This window comes from Dipteris shenzhenensis, chromosome 11, assembly GCF_047967505.1.
Source record: "Dipteris shenzhenensis isolate YYH24624 ecotype China chromosome 11, Dip_SZ_1.0, whole genome shotgun sequence".
In the NCBI taxonomy this organism is placed as follows: Eukaryota; Viridiplantae; Streptophyta; class Polypodiopsida; order Gleicheniales; family Dipteridaceae; genus Dipteris; species Dipteris shenzhenensis.
The window spans coordinates 40,605,389-40,628,888 of NC_141606.1; the positions used below are offsets into that span (position 1 = coordinate 40,605,389).

General features: G+C 41.5%; 1 protein-coding gene across 1 annotated transcript; it reads left to right on the top strand.

The window, feature by feature from the left end:
• Positions 1 to 3,757: 3,757 nt before the first annotated feature.
• On the top strand, positions 3,758 to 19,161 carry LOC147897021 (uncharacterized). The gene is made up of 5 exons (XM_087381197.1): positions 3,758 to 4,467; positions 4,782 to 4,877; positions 18,571 to 18,760; positions 18,854 to 18,910; positions 19,028 to 19,161. The coding sequence occupies exons 1-5, from the start codon at positions 3,787 to 3,789 to the stop codon at positions 19,159 to 19,161; spliced, it is 1,158 nt and encodes a 385-aa protein (XP_087237323.1). The 5' UTR covers positions 3,758 to 3,786.
• The last annotated feature ends 4,339 nt before the right edge of the window (positions 19,162 to 23,500 follow it).

Below are 23,500 nucleotides of genomic sequence, written 5' to 3' on the forward strand. Positions count from 1 at the left end.
ACATGGGCAACACCTAGGCTACCATGTGGGCAACAAGCTTTGAGAGAAAGTCATAGAGAAGGGCTTCCACATGGGCAGCAAACAGGCTGCCATGTGGGCAACACAATGGACATATCTGGCATGTTAGAGGCTCTTTGGAGAACTGGATTATCATAGATTAGAGGCAAAATGCTTGCAAGACAAATGTGACTGCTTGAAACAGCAGATAACCGACTAGACCTGAGATTGAGAGTAGTCCAAATAGTGAGCAAGACAGGCAGGTATTTATCAAGCTATCTACACAAGGTGTATGGAGCTATTGGATGCTAGAAAGTAATGCTAGAAAGTACCGAGAAATAGTCAGAAAAAGGGCAGATTGGCACATCCATCGGGCAAAAGGTGGATCAATTTAGAGCTGGAATATGACCTAGAAGAAGGCGAATACGTTGCAAGATATGACACACCATATTTGGCCATGAAAGGGTCTCATATACATGTATATCTGGCTAAGGCAGGTGAAGGCCAATGGAAGCTAGCCATGTGGCCAGGCAATGCCATGAAGGCTTGCTTATAGGCCAGGTAGAGGCAGCCAACCAACCCGAGTTGCACATCGGCGGGTAGGAACTGTGCCTCTGCTTTCAATGACTGTCTCTTCCCCTCCCTGCTTCCTAGGAGCTGCGCTTCTTCAATAGAGGATTTGCTTAAGAATATTAGGGGATGTTGCTGCCATAGAATGATCATTAGGGTATTGTATGGCTATAGCTCTATGTCTGTAATGATTTAACATCCTCTCTCTTCTATTTGCATGCAGCATGTTTGGTGTTGTTTTGTTTAAGCATGGGAGGAACGAAAGCTAGCATACCCTATAGTTTGATTTACTGCATTCATTCTTCACATCTAAGCAGTAGTATAGGTTATAATATTGCTTGACAAATTGATGATGGCTCTCATATTCAAAGACTCAATTACTTTACTACTTTATCTTTGTGGGTTTGAAGATATCACTCAGATTTTGACATTCATCTGTAAAGGTTAAGAGGAACATGCAAATATAATGGCTCGGCCTCTAAGATTTTGGAAGGGTTCTTTCCAAAATGTTTTTTGCCGGTTTTGGGAATGGCTTAGCAAAGCATTTGGGATGTATGCTTTATGTTTTGAGGTTTATCAATACTTTTTAGTTGTGTATTAAAGGAAAAGTGGATCAATAGCACTCTCCTAAACTTAGTCCATCATGTTCATTCCTACTTCTTTGAAGTTTTGCTCAATATATATGATGTGTTAGTCTTAGTGCACACTTTATTAAAAATCATTGGAACCATTTTGATCTTATTTTTTGAAGTAAAATATAAATAGCTCCTAAAATTGTCATGTGTACTTCACCTTTACATGTGTGAAAGCATTCACACAAAACATTTAAGTGATGGTCAATATAGAACCCATCTTTTCTTGAGCTTTTCCTTAAGTCGAACCTTTGGACTTTGCACCCGGGGTTACTTCATTGTTGACTTCATATTCATGATGATGCTAATGCCTTTGGAGCGGGGCTTCTACATTTAGTTCTAAATCTATCTAGATTTGTGTCACTATATATCTATTTCTATTCTATTTCTTAAGGAGGAGTTGTGCCACGTGTCATGAGGAGCTCAAGTGGAGGGAGAGTTGGGAGATGTGACACGTCGTGCTTTCTTAATGTCTCCTTGACAAGCCCTTTCTAACCTCACCCTTTCAACATGATGCCTTGCTGCCCACACTTCAGCTTTCAAAATTCCCAGTTTGAGTGGTCTAATTGGCCTTGGCATGAAGTCGATCTTGCTCTGCTTTGCCGTTGCCTCCTCTCTCTCCTCTCTCTCTCTCGCCTCCTGACCAAATCCAAACCCTCCACTACCTCTACTTTCAACGATCGTCCCTCCTACTCCCTTCTTCCCAAGAGTTTTGCTTCTTTAGTAGAGGATCTCTTAAAGAATATTCCCGCTTCCAAGGGGATGTTGTTGCCACAAAATGATCATTAGGTATTGCATGTTTATAGCTCTATGTTTGCAATGATTTAGCATCCTCTCTCTTTGATTTGCATGTAGCATGTTTGGTGTTGCTTTCTTCAAGCAAGGGAGCAATAGAAGCCAGCTATAGAGTGGTACACTCAAGCTCAAATAAGTGAAGAAGAAATGAAGCAAGCTATTGGCTTGCTACTAGGGAAACGGCACTTAGAACACCTCTGTGTGCACTTGCTAGGCTTAAACCTATACTTTTTTATGGAGGAAGCTCTGAAACAAAGATGTGGCAATGGAGGGAGGTCTGTGGTGAAGGATGGACCCCAAGGGAAGTCTCAGAAATTTCACTTTTTCTAACTGCACATGAATGAGGTGATTTCTCCTATGCTTGATGGACAATAGTAGCATGGGCATGATGTTATGTAGGTAGGATTCATAAAAGCACTTGACAGATTTGTGGGCATTTGCCACTACCATTGCCATGCTCTCTCACCATAGTCTTCTCCTATGGGCTTTTGCCCTTGAATCTCAACCGAAATCCTAGAATTCGTGCCTAGATCTCTCATAATTGAAGCTTTCCACTTCATTCTGTTGCGCGAGCATCGCTTATGGTGACTTGGGCATTTTGATTATCCGTTGCACATGTTTGCTTCCAAGGAGCACATCAATGCAAGAGGAGCTTCTTCTAATGAAGGGTGCTAGAGGGAAGGATGCTAGCTTTCCCTCTCTAACGACCCACATCAATGTGCAAGTTCAGTATTCAGAGAATCCTTAAGCATTTTGAGTTGTAACAAGCGAAGATGGAGAGACACAATGCAACAAAGAGAATGTTGTAAGAATGTGAGTACTCTAGGCATGATGTAGTGTGGGTACTCTTTAGAGTGAAGCTACATGTAGCTCGAGGTATTGCACATCCCCAAAACATTAGGTCACTTATGAGCACTTTTGAGGGATAACATAGGCTATATATAGTTCATACTTAGCTCTTAAGATCTTCGGATGTTATAGTCTTTTCATGTTTCATGAGGAAACCTTCCATACATTCTTAAATCATCCACTTGACCTTTCTCTATTTGAGCCACTATTCCTACTCGAGTAGAGCATTCATGCAATGCTTTTATTAGGTAGCCTAGCAGCCTAACGGTTGTCTTATTATATTGCTATGGGCTCCATCGAGTTGAGAAACATAGAATTGCTATTTCTCTTTTTGGTTGTCATTCCTTTTGCGTTAATCGTTATTATGTTCTAAGACACTGCATGGATTATTGCCAACATAGAACTCTTATTTTCCTTTGACAAACTGAGATGTTGCTTACTTTGACCGAGAATTCTAGCAAACTTGCAATGGAGATATATATATAGATAGAGAGAGAGAGAGAGAGAGAGAGAGAGAGAGAGAGAGAGAGTTTAGTGCATGTGCGTGTGCATCATGAGGGACACAATCAAAGGAAGAGAGAGAGAGCATTTGTGTGTGTGCAAGAAGGGGGGTGGGGGTTCTGCGAATGCTTTGCCTCTCCATCATCACATGGTCGCTCTTCTAACTGAATAGTTCAGTAAAACTGAGCATAGAGCCAAGCCAAGTGGTGCCTATGGTGGAGGATTTTGAAACTTGAAATTCTATTGCTAGAAATTACAAACATTTTAAGATCTCACTTTGAGACCCAGTGGAGCGGGTCTTTAACCCGTCGTAGACGGGTCATGCTACTCTTAGTCACAAAAGGACAAAATGAGCCCGCGTCGATCTATCGTGAGCCACCTTGTGGACGGCACCTTCTCTAGTCTCGTGGTCTTTGCACAAGAACTGCTAGTGATTCTCGACATGGCCGAAATAGCTGGCGCTGTGATGTCCGAAGTGCTTCTGGAGAGCTACCATGAGCAAATCCAGCTTATGCAGCAAGAGGCGAAGGCGAAGAAGCAATTCAACTTCGAGGAACACTTGCGGCAACAACCAAGGCACTTGCCGGACATTTTTGACGGGCAAGAAGTAGCATACGTTAAAAGGCAGGGCTTCTTGAAGCAGTGGTATGCAGTGATCTACTTTGGATCAAAGCTGCGGGTAGAGGCGGTACCAACTAGCAGCATGATTACAAAGAAGATAAGCGGGGTGGGAAAGACAATGAAATTAGCATGGGTTCGGCTGCAAACTGGGGCTCCTCCGAAGCTTGCGACGACAAAACCCAACAGTAAAATTACTGAGTGGGTGAATGTTCCGATCTCGGCGCCGGGAGGGCAGATCGGATCCGGAAGCTGGCTACAACTTTTCCGGCTCTTGGGGATCAATGGCAGTGTAAGCGGGCATCGGCAACAGGCCGAAGGATTGGTTGTGCCAGTGCCCATGGCCGTTCTCCTCTCCTTGCTTGCGACTGGAGCTGCGTTGAGCCACCCACTCGGATTGAGCACCACTAATATAGGCGATTTGAGCACCATGGAGCTGGAAGAGGTCTCCGAGACCACCTGTACAGCGTTCAGCACCGACCTAGACGGCGGAGCCGTCTTTGTGGTGAGATCAAATTGGACTTTTGCCGCTATGCTCGGCTGATCGGGCTTACTCGCTTCGAATCATGTCTTGGTAGCACTGCTGTTTAATTTTTAGCGTGTGTTTTTGCTTTGGTAGCTGCAGGTTTAGCCCTTCAAATTAGCTATGGTACTTCGAAATATAAGAGTGTATTCTCGCTGCCAATGGAAATACTTTCCATTATGTTTTAAACAAATCTTCTTGTGTTTTGACTTTGTGGAAAGTAACTTTACCTCCACCTTAGCTCATTTTTTAGGACCTTACTTTGGAGGTGTTTCTTCATCATCATCAGTGATCAGCAACAATCAATGGCGCCCTCCCGCCCCAAAATCCCTCCCTACCTCTTTCTCAAATTCTCTGTGAAAGGCTTCACAGATTCGAGGAGGAAGCAAAAGGTGAGCCAATACGAGCAGAAAATGCATGATTAAAAAATATCTGAAGGCCTCCTCGGACGTACGTTGTTTCGCTAAAGCCTAGAGCGTAGAAGGCGCGCTGCGCTCGTCTCCTTATACCTGGATAGCTGCTGCTGCTAAAAGGCTGCTCCAGGCTATGTTGTCTTTTGTCTGTGATGCTTCTATGAATTCTTTTTTCTCTACAATCCATCCAACTATACAATTCATGAAGCCGTCATCTTGGAAGGCATGGTTTTGTAGTAATGTCATAATTAATCTGTGAATATCCCTGGGATAAAAATTTATGGATCGATAGTAGTGGGTCCCCTTTAAATAGAGCTATGATATATCTCTTCCTTCATTACATTGGTGTGATAAGTACGGTATTGTAAGCCATGGTTGATGTCTTCTTTAATGAATTGAAGAACAATTATAGATAATAAATTAGAAGTATGATAATTTTGCCACAATTGTGAACCAAATGGTGCCACAAGTCGCCTTTGTGTTGGTCTTTTTTTTTCCCCGGTTATAGACGGGTATCATAAAAACTATTTTAAAAAAGTTATAGATTTGTATAGGAAAAGCATGTCTTTAAGCATACAATATAAAAAGATGAGGAATGAACAAAGTAGGCCACGTGCATGATATATAGCAAACTTACATGTAGTGATCCAATAAACAACATCTTTAAGAGAGAGATGAGAAGAGATGATCGAGGCCACAATAGAGAGCATAGATAGGTTGCAAAATTTTTTAAACAAGGTTATAGAGGATAGTTGCCCAAAACAATGAGCCTATCAACATCATGAAATGGGAGTTTAATAGATTTTTTTGGGCTGGATTCTACATTGAGAATGTCATGCAGTCCCGATTTGGGGAATCAAGTGTTGCAAGACCATGATTTGCCAATGATGTCACCACATCATCGATGAAATGTTGGAATTCAATGTGGGCTTTGAATATAGAAGTAGAGTCCTACAATCTAGCAAGAAGACCCTCGTGATAGATGATGGGCTTCTTTCTACAATATGCATTTGGAAGTGTCTTTCCTTGAAATGGCTTCATTGCATCCGATTCAAGGCATATACAACCATATTGATTGCCTCTACCTAGAATGCTCATAGAAGGTTCTATCCTCAACATGCTTTGTCCCATCTTAACTAGAACCTAATTCTTCTTCTCAACTACATTGTTCTATTAGGATGTCCAAGCATATGGAGAAGCTACTTTCATGGAGTAGGATTATAGATATCCTGTAGACAATAGGAATGTAGTCATTGAATAGGATTTATATGTATCAGTTGCTTGATCTCGTTCTTTGCCTATAATACCTATGAAATTTTATTCATGTAAAATTTACAGTTTAAGATGATGATTGACATTTATTGGTGTTCTTAAATTCAACATCCTTTGCAAATTGTACATCATAGTATTTTTGGAGTCTAAATGTTTGCTAACCTTCACATATTTAGAGTTCAAATGATCATGTACCTTTACTTAACAATCTAACAGGAAACAAAGAACACAAATGGAGTGACGAAAGGAACTATGAATGTGCAGTCAGCTGACCACATTGAATCATACATAACAAAAGGAAAAATGAGATCATAGTACTAATTAATGCACTTGAAGATTTAGAAAATAATCTTTTTGATAGGGCAAAATAGGTTCTGGCATTAAGGAACGTCACTATCAACCAAACTCTTTGACTACCACACAGTTGCGTCGAAATGATATAGAAAATACTATAGCTGAATCTTTTCCATGCACTAAAGGATTCCCTAAGAATAGAGACAATGATAACCCTTTGGTCAGCAGTTGCAATCACATGTTGTATATCCATGAGACCAAGTGTCTCTTGATCATTCTATGAAAATTAATGTAATTGGATTCCATAGTGTGTTTTTTCTATCTTCTATATCTTTGAGTGTGATTTGTGTGTGCATGAGTATGCACACAGTATATCTTTCTGTAGCATCTATGGCTTAGGGCGTTACACATTGGTGACCACAACTAATCATCAGTTTCATACATGTGGGGTGTGCATTGAGCTTTGTGGTGAACCAGCCATGTCCGCATTGTTGGGCGGGACCACATCCTGGGGTTTCATTGGATGACCTCCAAGCTCACTTGATCCAAAAGCGACAATAGATCAGTGATGTGCTCAAGGAGCTATTTGCGGTGCATGCACGGCCATAGCACGCCCGATTTGGTGATCGTCATTTTGCTAGTGAATTAATTCATCAGATTTGACTTCTTCATGCGGAAGGAGACCGTATGACCCACCGAATTGTGGAATTTACCATCAGCATGAATGTGAATGAGGTGCAGGGACCTCTAGATCCATTAGTTTTGACAAAGAGGCTGCCCCGTCGGCCTAGGCTATCCATCTCCATCAACAGTGAATTGTGTTTGGAGGGAGATGTTTGGCAGAATCCATAAGATGCTGGTGCAGGCATTCTGGGACATGTTGAGGCCCAGCTCAAACCGGAGCACCCAGTTTGAGCAAGCGAGGGCACTCTATTTAGTGACAGTCAACATCTGAGTGCTACTGCTCATCTTTCCACTGGGTCGACGCATGCTAAGCAATCCATAATCACCAATGATAGGACACAATACAAAGTTTGTTCTTCACTTCACCATCTTCACCGGCAGGAGGAGGGCTAGTTATGCGGGTAACAATTGTTTTGGTTGCTCCGGTCAATCTAGTTTTGATGGCAATGGCAAATGTGAAGTACAACAAGTTTCAAGGGTCAGTTTGTGACAATCCAGATGCACATGTCTGACAATTTGATAAAATCTATGCACTCAACATGCCTAGTGTGTTGGATTTGACATGCCAAAAGGAAGCAGTGTTTGAGTCCACTCTTGAGGCCAAAGCATCACGACGGTTGGCGGAGTTTTCCCCATACCACTTTCGGGCTTACGGTCGCCTTCTTGAGGCGGTTTCATAAGGAAAAGACGATTTCATAGACAAAAGGATTGAGGATCTTGAAGTAGGATGTGCAGGATTATGTGGCTTAGTACCTGCAACTATGGCAATGGGTTCCAGTCATTCAGCGACTGGTGGTTGAGGTGCTGAATGAGTATTTCATAAACAGTTTGAGTAAGGATGTGTAGATGGTGGTGGCAATAGTTGACAAAGAAACTTTACCCGTGGATGATTTGATTAGTCATGCGATATGTGCAGGAGAAGCACCACAGGTTGGAACAGCTAAACATCATCGGTCAACCAAGGGCAAGGGTAAATCGAAAAACTAGTGTTCGAAGAAGCATTGGATAGTGATGCGGAGTTAGATGAAGATAGTTCTGGAAAGCAAGTTCATTTGATGCCAAGAGTGATGAATTGGAGGCAGAAGAGGAAAAAAACCCAACAAGACCTCGAAAGGAGGAAAAGGGAGTTTCGTGCCATCCAGAAGTCACTAAGCGGAGCATCCAAATGCGGACCTCTGTTGTGTTCACCATAGAAATCCGTGGCACTTGTGATTGTATCCAAAACCTCCGGAAGTTGTTCATCATCCAATGCTTCCATGGAAACACTCTCCTTTGCAAGCAACATATCCATCATTTGATCTTGTGTCACTATGACCTTTATCTTTTTAGAAGATGAATTTGCATTTAGCCTACCTTGCATTAAAACCAAATCATTTACTTGCAATTTCTTTGCCCATTGGTCTCAAAATGGTGACCTTCTCTGAGGCACCTCCACCAGATCCCTTGATGAGCCCGACTATCTTGGCACCCCTTCCCCCTGTTTCAATTGCGTTGTCTTCACCACCTCAGCCAACCCTTCCTTTGTCTCTCCATTCAACATCTCTGATCATGCCACCCACTTTGAAGTTTATTCCACTCCTCAGATGACCACAAATGTGACAACCACCATAAAGGCCATCCCCAATCTCAACGAGCCCATATAGGCACGATCTAAAAGGGAGGCCTATCAAGGCCCCATCATAAAGGCATCCACCACAATTGCTAGCAAGAGCTCAAAGCTCTCCATCACCCTGCTCCCACCCATTTTGTCATTCCAATGGAGTTCCCACATCTACCCTTGCTCGAAAAATGTTGAGATGTCCCTCCACTATGCCCAGTACCTCACAAAGTACCTCAAAATCAACCAGGAAAAGGCCACTCAAAAATATATGTGACTATCATGTCAGTTCAACATAAGAGCATATTTAAATTTCATTTTTTCTCACATTTTCATAGATAGAAGGGTGTTGTAAAAAGGATTTTGGGAAAAAATTTACAGATTGAATAGTATAAGGGTGCATTTTATTGATGATAAATTCACAGATAAGGGATTTTATAAATAGGCCTTGAACGCATGCGATATATAGGGTTTATACATAGTGATTCCCCTAAGAGGCAAAGCGTCTTTGCTAGTAGCACAGGCCAAAAATAGGCCATCAGAAATAGGAGCAGGATTTCATCAATAGTTCGTCACCAAGAGTTCATCACCAAAGTCTCCTAGTTGTCTCACAGAAGGTGGAAAGCCTCAGCACACATAGCAATAGGTCAGAAAATCATGCTAGAGAGCCTCTTTAAGCAACATGTAAACATGAAATCTCAAGCCCTCTTCTAGAATACATAGCCCACACTACCTAGAAGCATATTGAAAGTGCAATCCCCATGGATGGTGACATGCTGATGGAGCACCCATGATGACAAAGTAGGCCCATTAGTGGAGACAGAACATTAAGCACCTATAGTTCACCTAGGCATTTGGGTTCAAATAGATGGCCATTTTTAGGCAAGCCAACTAGATATAGATGTAAATATGACCGACACTTTTGCTCTTCAACCATAGGGACACATTTGTGATAACTCGTCTTGATGGCCAATCTTTCACTCAAATCCAGGATACAATGACTGCACCAAATGCCAGCATAGCCAGAAGCAGACAGCCTTATCCTTTGCAAAGGGAAAATCCCCCATGATGATAGAGCCTCCATAGACATGTGCCTTCATGTTACTCACCAGATTGGCTGAGAAATCAGAATCCCCTCAACTCCAACTCTCGCAAGAACACATTATGATCCTTCAACACAACTAAGACAATGCTATGGACCGCCGACTCAATGAAACCAAACTGTATTTCAGTCTCGAATCCAAGTGATAGGCGAAGTAGGAGTACAAGCTAAGATAGCAGATCAAGACACTAAAGCAAAGCATTAGCATCATATAGACGAGGAGAGCACATAAGTAGAGCCAAGGGAATCGAAATGACATGGGTAGCAAAAGAGTCGGCAAGCATAGAAGGCTACTCCTCCCCCTCCACCATAGAAGCCAGCGTAGTAGCTTCCTCACAACAATGAAATCATGCTCGAGAATTAGTAGCTCTAGTAGAACCTCATCATTGCCCGACAACAATTGATCTTCAATCGACAGATTGTTGATGATGCCGACATTGGCATCCAATGCCATACTCAGATGGCAGCACACTCATAGATTTGAGAACCCCATGGTATCCAGGGCTCCCCATATTTTTGTAGATACACATGCGCAATTGGGCCACTCTTCTCTTGCTACTACCGCCACCGCATCTAGTAGCAATGCCAAATCTGCCAATTATTAAACCTTGTCAGTAGGTGCCTCCACCACCTAGTCGATAGCCCATTGCATCAGTGGCCCACCCAGCTGACATTGTAGAGTTAGAGATCACCGTATGACACCCAATATTTTATACAATGGTGTGACATGGATTTTCTCTAGTTGCGGTAGCTAGTACCAGTGTCCCTCCAAAGATCCAACCAGTTCTTCTTTTGTCTTTGGATGTCGGCTTGACTACTACTTAAGTCCCTCATTAGCAACTCAACAAGCTCTAGAATAGTGTGATAGAGCAAACCATGATGTGCATTCTAGATGCACCCTCCTGCGACATGCTTACACTGATATGCAGCCCAAAGGATGCATCTTCCGATTCATTATCAAATCTTCACAAGCCTTCTTCCGATTCATAACATATCCTTTAGCTAGCATCTTCAGAGTCATTATTTGGGTTCTCAACCTTGGCTATGCCATAAATTGATGTTATTTATTTTCTATCAATCTTGCTCTTAATTATATCGATTTAGTTCCCCTTCAAGGTATTTGACTTATCCTCAGGCCTTAAGGAGTCTTTGGTTTTTCAAACCATTCTCTTGGGGGTGCCAAAGTGTTAAATTGTCCGATCACCCTGACCGGGTAGGAGTTTCGGTCTCGGGGGGTTCACCTCAAAAAAATTTAGTATACCACGTGCATTTAAAAGGAGTGGTATTTTAATCCCACTTTTGGAAAACATTTAAAAAAATTACAATAACAGGAAGGGTTTTCCAATCCAATTTTAGAAAAAATTATGTTATTTGATAAGTAAAGAGAGGTAGTTTTATTGAGGAAAAAATTTATTTGAGGGGTTTTTGAAATACCCCTTGAATGCACGTGATACCTAGGACTTATTGGTGGTGCACCCCCCAAGGTTCCGGTAACACCAACAGATCCAACCATCAGCCATCAAAGTCACACAACACATACTTGCCTCTGACATGCCTTTAAGGCACATTCAAGAGGGCATCCACCATTCAATGCGATGGCGCCATTGGTTAATGTAGCAATGCTCGTGCAATTGTAGCCCTTTTAGGATACGGTAGTTGGTTCAAAATCCCACGGCACCTTATGATGATTGCTAGAGAGAAGTAGAATTTATAAGGGGTACCTTGCCCCTCTTTGTAATTTGTTGATTCTAGAATTCTTAAATTTAAGTGACCTTGCTCAGCCAGACCCATCGATTTGAGTTGGCTCTACTAGAAGTAGATCAAACAACACATTATCTTGGAAATATGTGGATTCCTACACATGGTTTAGTTTACGAGTTCCAAGAGCACAGTTCCAAGAGCACACTAGATACACAAGGGACTTGAGGGATTAGTACAATGGGATAGTCAAGCTTATTGAAGATATGGATAAGGAGACTAATAACAAGATTGTTCTTAGAGACAGGGAAGATGCTAATGGGGGTCTGTCTCCCATGTTAACCGATTGTATTGGTACAATGTTTCTCTAACACAGCCACTACACTACCTTTGTGATGTGGCTATCCCATGATTACTACAGATTTTATAATTGGCTATCTAGATGTCACCTTTGGTTCTCCTTCTTCCTTTTGGGGCTCTAAGAGAGACCCTATAGGCACATAAGTTGGTGAGAAGGATAGGGGATGAGTAAGTTGACAAGGCAAACTAGGCAAGGGGGTTTGGTTCTCTTTCTACACAAGGGTCTGTACATTGAAGATATTTGGTGACAGAGGTAGTCACAACACAAAGCACCCATAGATGCGCACATAAATGCATTTCCTTAACTAAAAAAGAACTTACGGGTGCATCTATATGCGTGTCTATTTGTGCATCTACAAACCCACGTCTATAGGTGCGTCTATATAACAGATAGACACGCTATAGACACACCTATAGACGCGCTTTCAGATGCTCTGTAGAAATTAAAAAAAAACAAAAAGATGCGTACATAGACGTGCTTATAGATGCTCTGTAAAATCTTTTTTTTTAATAAAAGCAAAATTTTGTGTGATTGAACAGACTACTATGTATGTTGTGTATGCTATGTGGTTACAAGAATCCCATTTCCACATTATGCAATTAAATTCTTACAACCAACTACATTTTAATTAGCACGATTCCAAGCACGTCTATAGCCGACGATTACAATTCCGAATAAAACATTACAACTCCAAAACGTTAGTTCACAAGGCATTCATTGATAGAACATTGCACAAGGAAATTGAAAGCCAAAAAAATAAAAGGAGTGTATATTAATTCATAGCCCAAAAAGTGCTTGTATGTACATATAGCACGAAGCCAAGCCATGTCCTGTGGCTTCAAGTACAAAAATAAGAGGAGTGTATATACAAGAGAGGCACGAAGCCAAGCCAATGGCTTCAAATACAAAAAAGAGTAGCTAGCACTACTTCTACGACTACTTCGCATCCTCGCTTTCTTCTTTGCTCCCTTCTTCGCTCCCTTCTTCATCGCCTTCTTCCTCATCTTCTTCCTCCTAATCAGCCCTAGGCCCCTGTAAACAAGGGACAACATGTATCAATGTATGAAAAATAAAATCTTTATTTACAATATTGATATTATTTAATTACTTTTAAATACCTAGGGGGGCGCTCCAGTAGCCGGATATATTGCTCCTTAGTAATCAACTCATCATCAAAGAAGTGCCTCCATGTATCTTCTTTGCAATGGTGGCGGTGGTAGGCTGTCTTGACAGGAGTAGGGTACCTACCCACGATATCAAGCTGCAAGATGACACAATTTGCGGAGGGGTTAGTACAAAGAAACAACCTCCTAATAAACCACATAAACACAATATAATTTGAGACCGATACTTACAAATTGGGCCTCCCATGATTCAACAGCCCTTGCTCCAAAATGAGCGTTTCCATATTGCTCCATTTGGATCCTTCGTGCCTTCACATGCTGGCCTTTGCTACCTTCATTGCTTTCTTCCACTCACACTTGTGAGCAGTGTGGGGCTAGCCCCTTGGTGGTTGACCTCCCTCTCTCCTGGCAATCTCGGCTAGTGCCTGTCTCTTAAGTAAAGATCTTTTATTGGCAAGTATCATAACAATCTTTGACTTTGCCCATTTATCTGTGAACTGAACATTAGGGGGATTGGGATACCTAGAACGAATAGCAGCGACGGTCTCATCAGCCAACTTTTTTGGTTGCTCTCTGTAGTGAATAATGCAATCTCTGTAGTTGTTAGCAATTACAGAGGGCATGAAGGCCATGATATCCTTCCCCTGTGGATCCATCAAGATATAGGCTTAATCAGTGGTTTGAGCATTGTTGTGTATTGATGGGAATTGGATAGTATGCTCATTGGTTGTTCTCCCTTAAAGGCACATTGGCCTTTAAGTGGGAGGTTGTGGGGTTAAAGGCCACTGTACCTTAACCCTGGTTATGTACAATACTCAAACACATATATATATGGATGAAAAAGAAGATTAGGGTGTTCTGCACCCACCAAAACTTGTGTCTCTCAAGCTCCCTCTCACCCTCTCAACTTCCGTTGTGTCCTCACATTAGAGTTATACCTATGGGTGTTCATGTATTTGATATATGATCCTTTTTTAATTTGATACAAGATGCAGTGCCACACCTGCATATGTTGCCCTATGCTCCTTGCAAGGAGGCGAAGTGTCGGCGATATGAAGTGGGATCTTTAGGAGGGACCGTTACGAATGCATGGAGTGATGGTGATAGCAGCCCTCTGCCATTACCTCATGAGGCCATGGAGGAGGAGGTGTTTGATGATATGGTGTGGGATTTATATGTCCATCAGTCCTCAGGTAGGGATGATAGCATGGAGCAAGACGATCTTTTTACTGTAGCATCGACTCCACTATTTGAGGGGTGCACATTCTCTGTTCTACGTGCCTCCCTTGAGTTAACTTGCAGACCATCTATGGATGGAGCAATGCAAGTTTGAATGCATTACTCAAGTAAACTTTAAACTCTATTTTGCAAACATGGTGAATTATGCTAGTGGGTCAATTACTCAAATGCTTTTTCTCATTTATGGTCTTCACATGCAGGCTATTGTGTAAAATGCTTCCAAGGGAGAATAAATTACCGACCTCACAAGGCAACATGTGACCGCTCTTGGAGGATTAGATTACAAGCACATCCATGCATGCGTCAATGTTTGCGTTCTATTTCATGGGCCACATAAGGATGTAAGAGAGTGTCCTACTTGTGGAGAGGCAAGATATAGAGTAGATCTCAAAACTTTGGATGTGCCTCATAAGGTTATGTGACATTTCCCATAATCCCTTGCATCCAACATATGTTCAAGTGCAAATCCATTGCAGAGCTCATGTCATGGCATTCCTCCTATCGATCCACCGATGGCAAGTGGAGAACTCCTGCAAACACTCCTCTATGGAAACATATTGAAGACACATGGGCAAGCTTCAAGGAAGAACCTAGGAACTTGAGACTTGGATTGGGTATGGACAGTGTGAACCCATTTGGTCTCAAAAGCACCTCTTACAGTGTATGTCGAGTGATATTGGTGAATTATAATCTTCCACCCTCTTGGGCGATTAAGAAAGGACATGTTATGTTATCCCTTCTAATTCCATGGAAACATAAAGTCAAAAGTCTTGATGTAACTTATTTGGAGCCTTTGATTGATGACCTAGAGATACTGTGGAGAGGTATCAAGGTGTATGATGTGAGCAGGCCTCCCTCGTCACGAGACTTCAACTGCAAAGCAGTCTTGATGTGGACAATGCATGACTTCCTAGGCTATGGCGAGTGTTCAGGTAAGCATTGAACTTTTAATTATGAGTAGGCAATCGATGTGGCACCCTGAACCCACCTTGAACTCTTAATTGCGTCTATTGTTCAAGTCTCACTACATCGGGTTGCCATGACTATCCTGTTTGTGGTCCTTCGCTAGTTGCCTCACGGGCAGATGCATTGAATAAGGTCATCTATGAGAATCACCATCGATTTCTCCCACCTGATCATGCTAGATATGTCACTGCTTGGAATGAAGTCCCCCCACATTCACTCATTGCAGGAGATTGGATGAGAATTTGGGACAATTCCATGACTCTTCCACACTTGGCATGATCTGGTAAGGGTTTATAACTGTTGTGTGCTATATTGAATGGAAATAAAGATTGCACACTAACACCATCTTTTGTTTAGATACTCCATCTTTTATTGACTACCATATTGGTCCCACCTCATGAACAATCACGTGCTTGATCCCATGAATGTCTTTAAGAATGTGGTGTCTACCATTTGGGAACATTTGAATGGGACACGAGATTCCGCAGGCATAAGGGGGGATCTACAAACCACAAGGAGGATGCATGAAGCTTGGCCACAAGAGAGGCCAAATGGGCGTGTCTTTTTACCTCGTGCATTGTGGAGGTTATCAAAGCTAGCATTGGCGTCTGTGAAGCAAGCTATCACTACAATTCGTACTCCGACTGGATGCATGAGGTTTTTGAAGGGGGTCGTCACAAAGAGCAAGAAAAGAGGTGTAGAGCAATTATATGGCTTGAAATCTCATGATTGACACAAGATGATCCAAGTAAGTATTTTATGTGCATAATATATTTTTCCTTCCAAATTTGTGAGTGAATTAGAAGCAACTAATCAACCACTCCTCGTGTGTTTAGTTCAAACTGCCTCTCTACTACCTACTAGCATTTCTCGTAGTGCATCGAAGGATTGTATTTACAAGATGGGCGAGCTTGTGAGGTACATTACAAGATACAAATGTGAAGCATATCAATGCTCCATGCAAGGCTTTTATATTGCTAATATGGTGTACTTTTTCCTTTCTAGGTATGTGAGCTCAAAGGAAATAGATCCCACCATGCTTGAGAATGCTTGAGTTATGTTAGTGGAGGTGGTTTGTTTGATGGAGGAGACCTTTCCACGTTCTATTCTCACAAGCCAGCTACACCTCATAGTGCATTTGGTGGATGAGATTGCTATATGCGGCACTGTACATGCATGATGGTTGTTCTTCCTCAAGTGCTTCATGAAGACCTTGAAGGGTTTCATGAGACAAAATGCAAGGCCCGAAGGTAGCATGGCTGAGGGTTGGTTGGTATAAAAGTCACTTGTATATATTTTTGATTTTCTTGTTGATGTGGATAGCTCTCTCCCATGACTATGGAGAGATGATGAAGACCTAAGGATGACCTCTATTGTGCCTCAAGGGAAAGGACGGAGCAAAGTAATAGACATGGAGTTGCTTAATAATATCAACCTTTATTGCATGCTTAATAGTGATGTGATGAAAAGATGGGTGACAAGATACGAGGATGCAAAGGCAAGAAGACAAGGAGAAAGGGCCCTCTTTCGTACACACCACGGATCTCGTGTGCCATACCCTCAGCATCTAAGAGCACTTATTTGTGTGGATTAGCTACTTGACGAAATGGAGAGAAAAAAGAGAGACGAGGGGATGCATATCACAATGGAAGAATGGGAGTATGCTAGGGGATGCATGAGCAAGGTCGGTATATAGAATGTTATGCATAAGTTAGGATCTAAGTTCAATAATTTAGATTGCTTATTTAATTGATTTTGTCCTGGTGTAGTGTACTATGTTGAATGCCATATGGTGTGAGGGCAAGCATTTTCAAACAAAACAGATTGATGATAAGAGAAACACACAAGATTGCGGCGTCATTGCTCACTTTGAGGGAGCCATTGGAGCCATGGATGATTATTGTGGCATAATCCAAGATATTAGTAAGCTTGACTTTTGATGCTTCTTTGTGTATGTTTTGGATGTCAAGTGGTTTAAGGACGTGGTGGAAAGAGGCCCTAATGCAACAATCAAACGCCATGCAAGTGGCTTTGTAACTATTGACTCCACAAAGTTTTGGCAAAGTAAGAAGGACACACTAGTACTATTGCAACAATGTGAACATGTATTGTACACACATATAAAAATACTCTTTTAAATATTTGATACCTTTGATGCAAGGAAAATAACGTGATTGTATTTGTGTTTTAATTAGGTTTTCTATCAACCAATGGTGGATAATAATAGGTGGTGGCATGTCATACCTATTACGGCACATTCCAAAGTGATGTATAGTACATTTACTAATATGGAGCATATGGAAGATGATCATGACCATGGAGGTGATAATGATCGTGATACGAGAGAGGAGGATGATCATGAGATAGGAGATACAGATATTGAGGCCATTACCTATGAGGACGAGCCTACCATTGGTGATGTTGATTTTGTTGATTATCTATTTAGGGAAATTGCCAACTTTCTCATAGATGCTATAGATGATCTTAGTGACAACTCCATGAGGGAGGCATTGCAATCAAGCTCTTGGTTGATTGTGGGAATGCACTATGCAGGATTGATCCAAAGGATCAACCTTCCATGGGAGCAATTTTAACAAAATTACATAGTTTTAATGTTAACGAGGATGTGGCAATGTGACCCATTGAGGAAATGAAGACATGGTGGTGAATATAAGCTACATATTTTCTGAGCTTGAGCCATATGATCGCACTTTAATTGCCAAAGTTGTAATGTCCTTAAATTGTACACAGGGATTTAAAAATTAGGACCACATGTATCTTTAAAACAAATGTAACAATTTGCCAGAATTTTCCCTTTCTATTTGTACAATTTAATCGATCATGGTCAATCCACAATCCTATTAGTTGAATAAATTCTTAGATGGTGTAATTTGCATGAGCATGTTACAATTAAATGTTTCAATACCACGTCACTCACTCGATTTTCACATGGTTGTTAGATCTTCTCTTGATCTCTCACTCACCATGGCATCTGCATCGCAACTATCAACGCAAGCTACATACACCTCCCAGGATCCAAATGTGAGGGGGAAGCAAGCAATGAAGCACATAATGGATATGGCCGATGCTACCCTCCTATCTATAAGAAGAGATGAGGCACGCACAATTGCCAATGTGAGCATCTTTCATGATACGAACGGTTGGAAATATGACCACATCAATGTAGTGGTCTCCAACGATGACATAGCAGTGGTGTGGGATTGGAGTGGGATTGCGGTGATGCCGCACATGGACGGTGGCCCATCAAAAATTATCACCACCCAGATATGAGGGAGAATGCATATTACATTCATTGCATGATCAAATCTGATAAGCCTCATAGTGGAGCTGTGCCACTTTACTTTGTAGAGATGTTATATGCAATGTTTGTGCTGGACATGCCTATAGACTTTGCCTCCCAAACTAGGACACGCAATCAAAAGCCAATGCAACAAAGGATAGTTGGCACCACCACTATCCCCGTCATTGCAACATCACTTACTAACGTGGGAAGGCTGACTTCAGGTAAGTGAAGTACGTGCCATTTTGTTACATGTGTGCTCATAGTTGTTATATCATACATAGTGTACTCATTAGCCATATTCTATGTTTGTGTAGCTTCTGTGACAAGCTCTGAAATGTTTATGAACGCGCATGAAGTCGTGGGAGATGAAGGTTTAATGAGGGGTGATGGTGTAGAGGGTCCACAACCTGTGCCACAAAGTGCATAGGGGGAAGATCTCACCTTTTCGAGCATCATAGTACGTGATGATATGTTTGAGTATCGACCAGTGATGACTGAGAACGAGCACCTACTTGCTGATGTCAATCACCTGAATGTCCAACAAGCTGGACAGAGACAAGACCTTGAAAATGGCTATGAGGAGCAATGCCGCATCTCTGCTGCATATTCTCACCAAGCGTGAGATGCACAAGCTGCCCTCCAACACATCAAAGATGGAGGTGGTGTTCATAACTTGGATCCAAATTTTGTGAGCTTGGCTGCTAGAAAACCATGCACCCTTCCATCACGTATCACCTTTGTGAATGATTGGCCTTTACGTCAAATATGCCAAGACGGTTTTGATACAATGACCGAATACTATGCACTATCACGTCACCATTGGTATCACCTGGTATGCCTGGTAAATGCATTGAAGGTGAGGAGTGCTTGCCCAGCTTTTAATGCTCCTCAAGATAAGCAATTATATCATGTTCTTGGCATCGGAGCAACGTTTTCAGGAGGTTTTCAGTGGATCCTCGGTTGCAGAGATTATAGACCCCATATATTATAACACCATATTGTAATGACATATACCAATTTTGTTAATGGATTTTGGAGTTGATGCGATGAGGTATACTTGTTAGCATGTTACATTTTTATTTTGTTAATGACAAGGGACCTGGAAGATCTATGTGTACCCACTTTGGCATATCACCGTCACTACATACCCCTTCCACATCGTCCAACACTCTACCATTTGCATAGAGGTAAACCAGCTTCTTTGATCTTTCCGATGTCAAGTGGTTCCTTGTGACGAAAGGCACAAACTTATAGTTACTCCATATTCATTCACTAGAGGAGTTGCTACAAGGTCAACACCTTCATGGACAAGGCTTGCAAATGAGGCACGGATGCTCCACACTCTTCCCACCATCTCCATGCTGGCATATCTTTCGCTAATTATTTGATTCTTGGATAGGCAAACAGTCCTTCTCTATTTCAAAAAGTTGAAAGTTCCTTAACAAAGAAACTTGAAAATTTGTAATTTAAAAAGTTGAAAATTATGCATTTGTATGACTGTACAAATTATGCATTTTAAAAGTTGAAAATTGCAGGCATACTATGTCCTATCCTCAAAGAAACGTCTAAGAAGATCATGCAATGACTGCATAATTTGTACATCCATCTCTATACGACGATAATCGCATTATTGCAGATCTAATATAAGGGCAACATAGTGCAAAGAGTTGTGAGCTTGATTCCATCATTTTCGCACAATCTTTTGCAACGTGGTTCGTTTAGTCATACTGTATCCACCTTCGCCTGGCCTTGCATCTTCCTTCAAAACATCCCTTTCAGTAGTCCACCAAGCCATATAAGCACTTCCTATGCTTGTCCCTTTCACATACAACCTATGAATTGCAAACCAAATTGGCTTCATATCTTCCACTGCATCAAATGCCCTCTTCCAAAATGCCAGATTATTAACCAATGCCTTTAGGTCTCCAAATTCATTACGAGATTTGTTTGAGCGTGCCTCGGCTATCCACTCCACGGCTTTTGCGGTGAATAGCATCTCAGTTTACAAGGGCCTACTGCTTTAACAACCGCTCCATCATTATATAGTTTGTGCCAAAACACGTTTCACCTGGCTTCAGAAGCTCTAGTAGGAGACTCAATGGCTAATGATTGTTGAATATACCCAGTAATCACTCATGGTTAAGAAAGTACAACACAACCTTTTGAGCCTCATCCAGAGCAACTTTGAAGAAGTTTGTCTCATGTGTTTTGTACCAATCCTCCAAGACTAGTTCGAGATAGTGACACGAGCATGGTGATGCCCAAATACATTGATATTTGCAATGTATAATTTTTTCAACCTTTCAACAATTCTTAGCATTATCAGTAATCAGTTGAATAATATTTTCAAGATCGATGTCTTCAATACATCTACTTAACTGGTCCGCAATGAATTCTCCCATCTTAGCCTCACTACTTGTATCAATCGATTGTCGGAATGCCTCCCCTTTGAACATCACAACCATGGCATTAATCAAGGGCCACTTGCTAACATTCCTCCATCCATCTGATACGATGGTGCAAGCATTTTTCTCAACGCCGTCATAAACCACTTGCTACATTGAGCCTCTTTCATCCTATTGTAGTATGCATCCAGCATGCTATTATGGATGGCATCATAACTAGGCATTGTGAAACCCGGGCCAGCTTTAGCAACAGAGGCCATGGCTTTTTTCCAATGTGGGCTTTGCACCATGCTTAATGGATATCCTGTGCGACAAATAGCTTCAAACACATCTTGTTGTGACTTATAGATATGTTGTGCTTTGAAGGAAGCTTCCAAGGATTGTTGCTGCACAGGTACATGGGCATTCAAACGAGGCACATTACTACATTGTCCTCTTTCCATATGCACGTTTGAGGGATCCCGTGCCACTACTGTGTGCGGTTGCACTTTGCGAACAACTTTCCACAGTCGCCGATTGCTCGCCCGGGGTTTCAAGGCCCATGGTTCTTTCTTCAATTACAAGTTCAAACTGGTGGCATGTGACTATTTCATCCAGAATCATGCCTGCACTTGCGGATATATAACCACCCAAAATGGCTACCACCCTTTCCACTCCCCGTGGACCCTTGCACTTTCCAATCTATCTTTGAGGGTTGCCTAGAAAATGTTTGCGCATACGAGTTCCTGAGCCCATGTAATCTTTGTGGCAGATGTTACATCTCCACTTTGTGGCAGTTATGAGAGCGTAACATAATCACAGGCTTTTGCAAGGTTTCGGCCTTGTTTCTCTGGAGTCAAGTTCATGTCTATATGCACATATACTAATAGATCAATAATGTGCAAATGTTCCAGAAGCAAAATTATCAATTGCCATGTATCAAAAACATTTTTCTAGTCTTGAACAATTTTATTTCGCGAATATGTCTTGCATGGAACAATCATTTCACTCACTCTTATTCCGCCAATGCTCAGTAAGTGCACTAGACCTCAAGATGGAGAAACCATCCAATCCTCTTGCCCCTTCTTGACATGATTGGATGGTTGTAAACGTGGTAATCTGCCCAAGGACCTAGGCATGGGATGGCAAATTGCATTTTCCCAGATCTCACTCTTTCTCGAGTAAGCATCTATCTCTCAGGGGGTGCACTACTAGGAAATCCTAGGTATCACGTTTGTTCAAGGGGTATTTAAAATCCCCCTCAACTAAATTCCTTTCCTCAATAAAACCACCTCTCTTCAATTATGAACTAACGGAATCTTTTCTGAAATTGAATAAAAAACCCCCTCCTATTATTGTAATCCTGTTAAAAATTTTCCAAAAATGGGATTAAAATACCCCTCCTTTGGAATGCACATGGTACACTAAATTTTTTGGCGATGAACCCGCTAAGTTCTATCTGCACTATGATCCTTCACGACATCATGCTTTGTACGTGAAAGTAGGTATTTCACACGTGTGCTAGTGCAGTAGTTAGCACTGCTTACATGCATGTGGTAGCTCTTTCTCTCACACCCTCTACTTTCAAATCCCAACCATATGACATAATTATTCAAAAGATTTAAATGCATTCGTTCATGCTACAAGCAGTCTTAAATATATGGACTCAAATAAATACACAAGGATTGATTAACAACATCATGGTCCAAATCAATGTCAAATTCCATTAGAACAGTTCCACATAGTAAATGTTCACTAATTTACATCTTCAGCTTGTACATGGGTAACTCTACTCTTTGCATGGTTAATGCCTTGTAGGATGCCAGCAACGGGCTCAACACTTGGTCCCTCACATCTCTTTATTAATTTTTCTTCATCGCCAATCAAATGCTCTCTTATTCTCATGGCCGATCTTGTGAAGACTTGGTTGCAAAAGTTGCACTTCCACTTTTGACGCCCTAAAGTAGTAACAAAATCTTGCAGTTTTGCAACACTTTGCCCTCCTCCATGAGTCTCATTTTGTGGTTGATGTTGGCCTACCCTATCTTCTCTATCTGCCATGATTGTTGTACATGTAAAGGAGAAAAACCATCTCAGCTCATTAATATGTTTTGAGCAAGTCAAGACAATGTCATTAACATGTCATCGAAAAACAATGTAAGCTTGCTAGACCTCAAGAGAGAGCAACCATCCATGCTTTCCCCCTCCCAACATAACTGGATGGTTATAGACGTGGTAATTTGCCTGTAGAAATAGGCCTGGAATGGCAAGTTTCCTTTTCCCATGTCCCATTCTTTCTCGAGTAAGCATCTATTTGCACTATGATCATTTGCAACATCATGCTCTGTAAGCGAATGTCGGTATTTCACACACACTAGTGTAGTAGCCAGCAATGCCTACATGTGCGCTTATCAAGACTATTTGTTTGAATCTACGAAGGGAAAGATGTTACTGAGGTTAGACGTATCTAACATAAATTTATACATACATATCTCACCTATATAAGATCAACTAATTGTTCTGATAAGATAGTATTAATCTATGCACATAAATGCATAGTATAGAAAGCCACAAGTT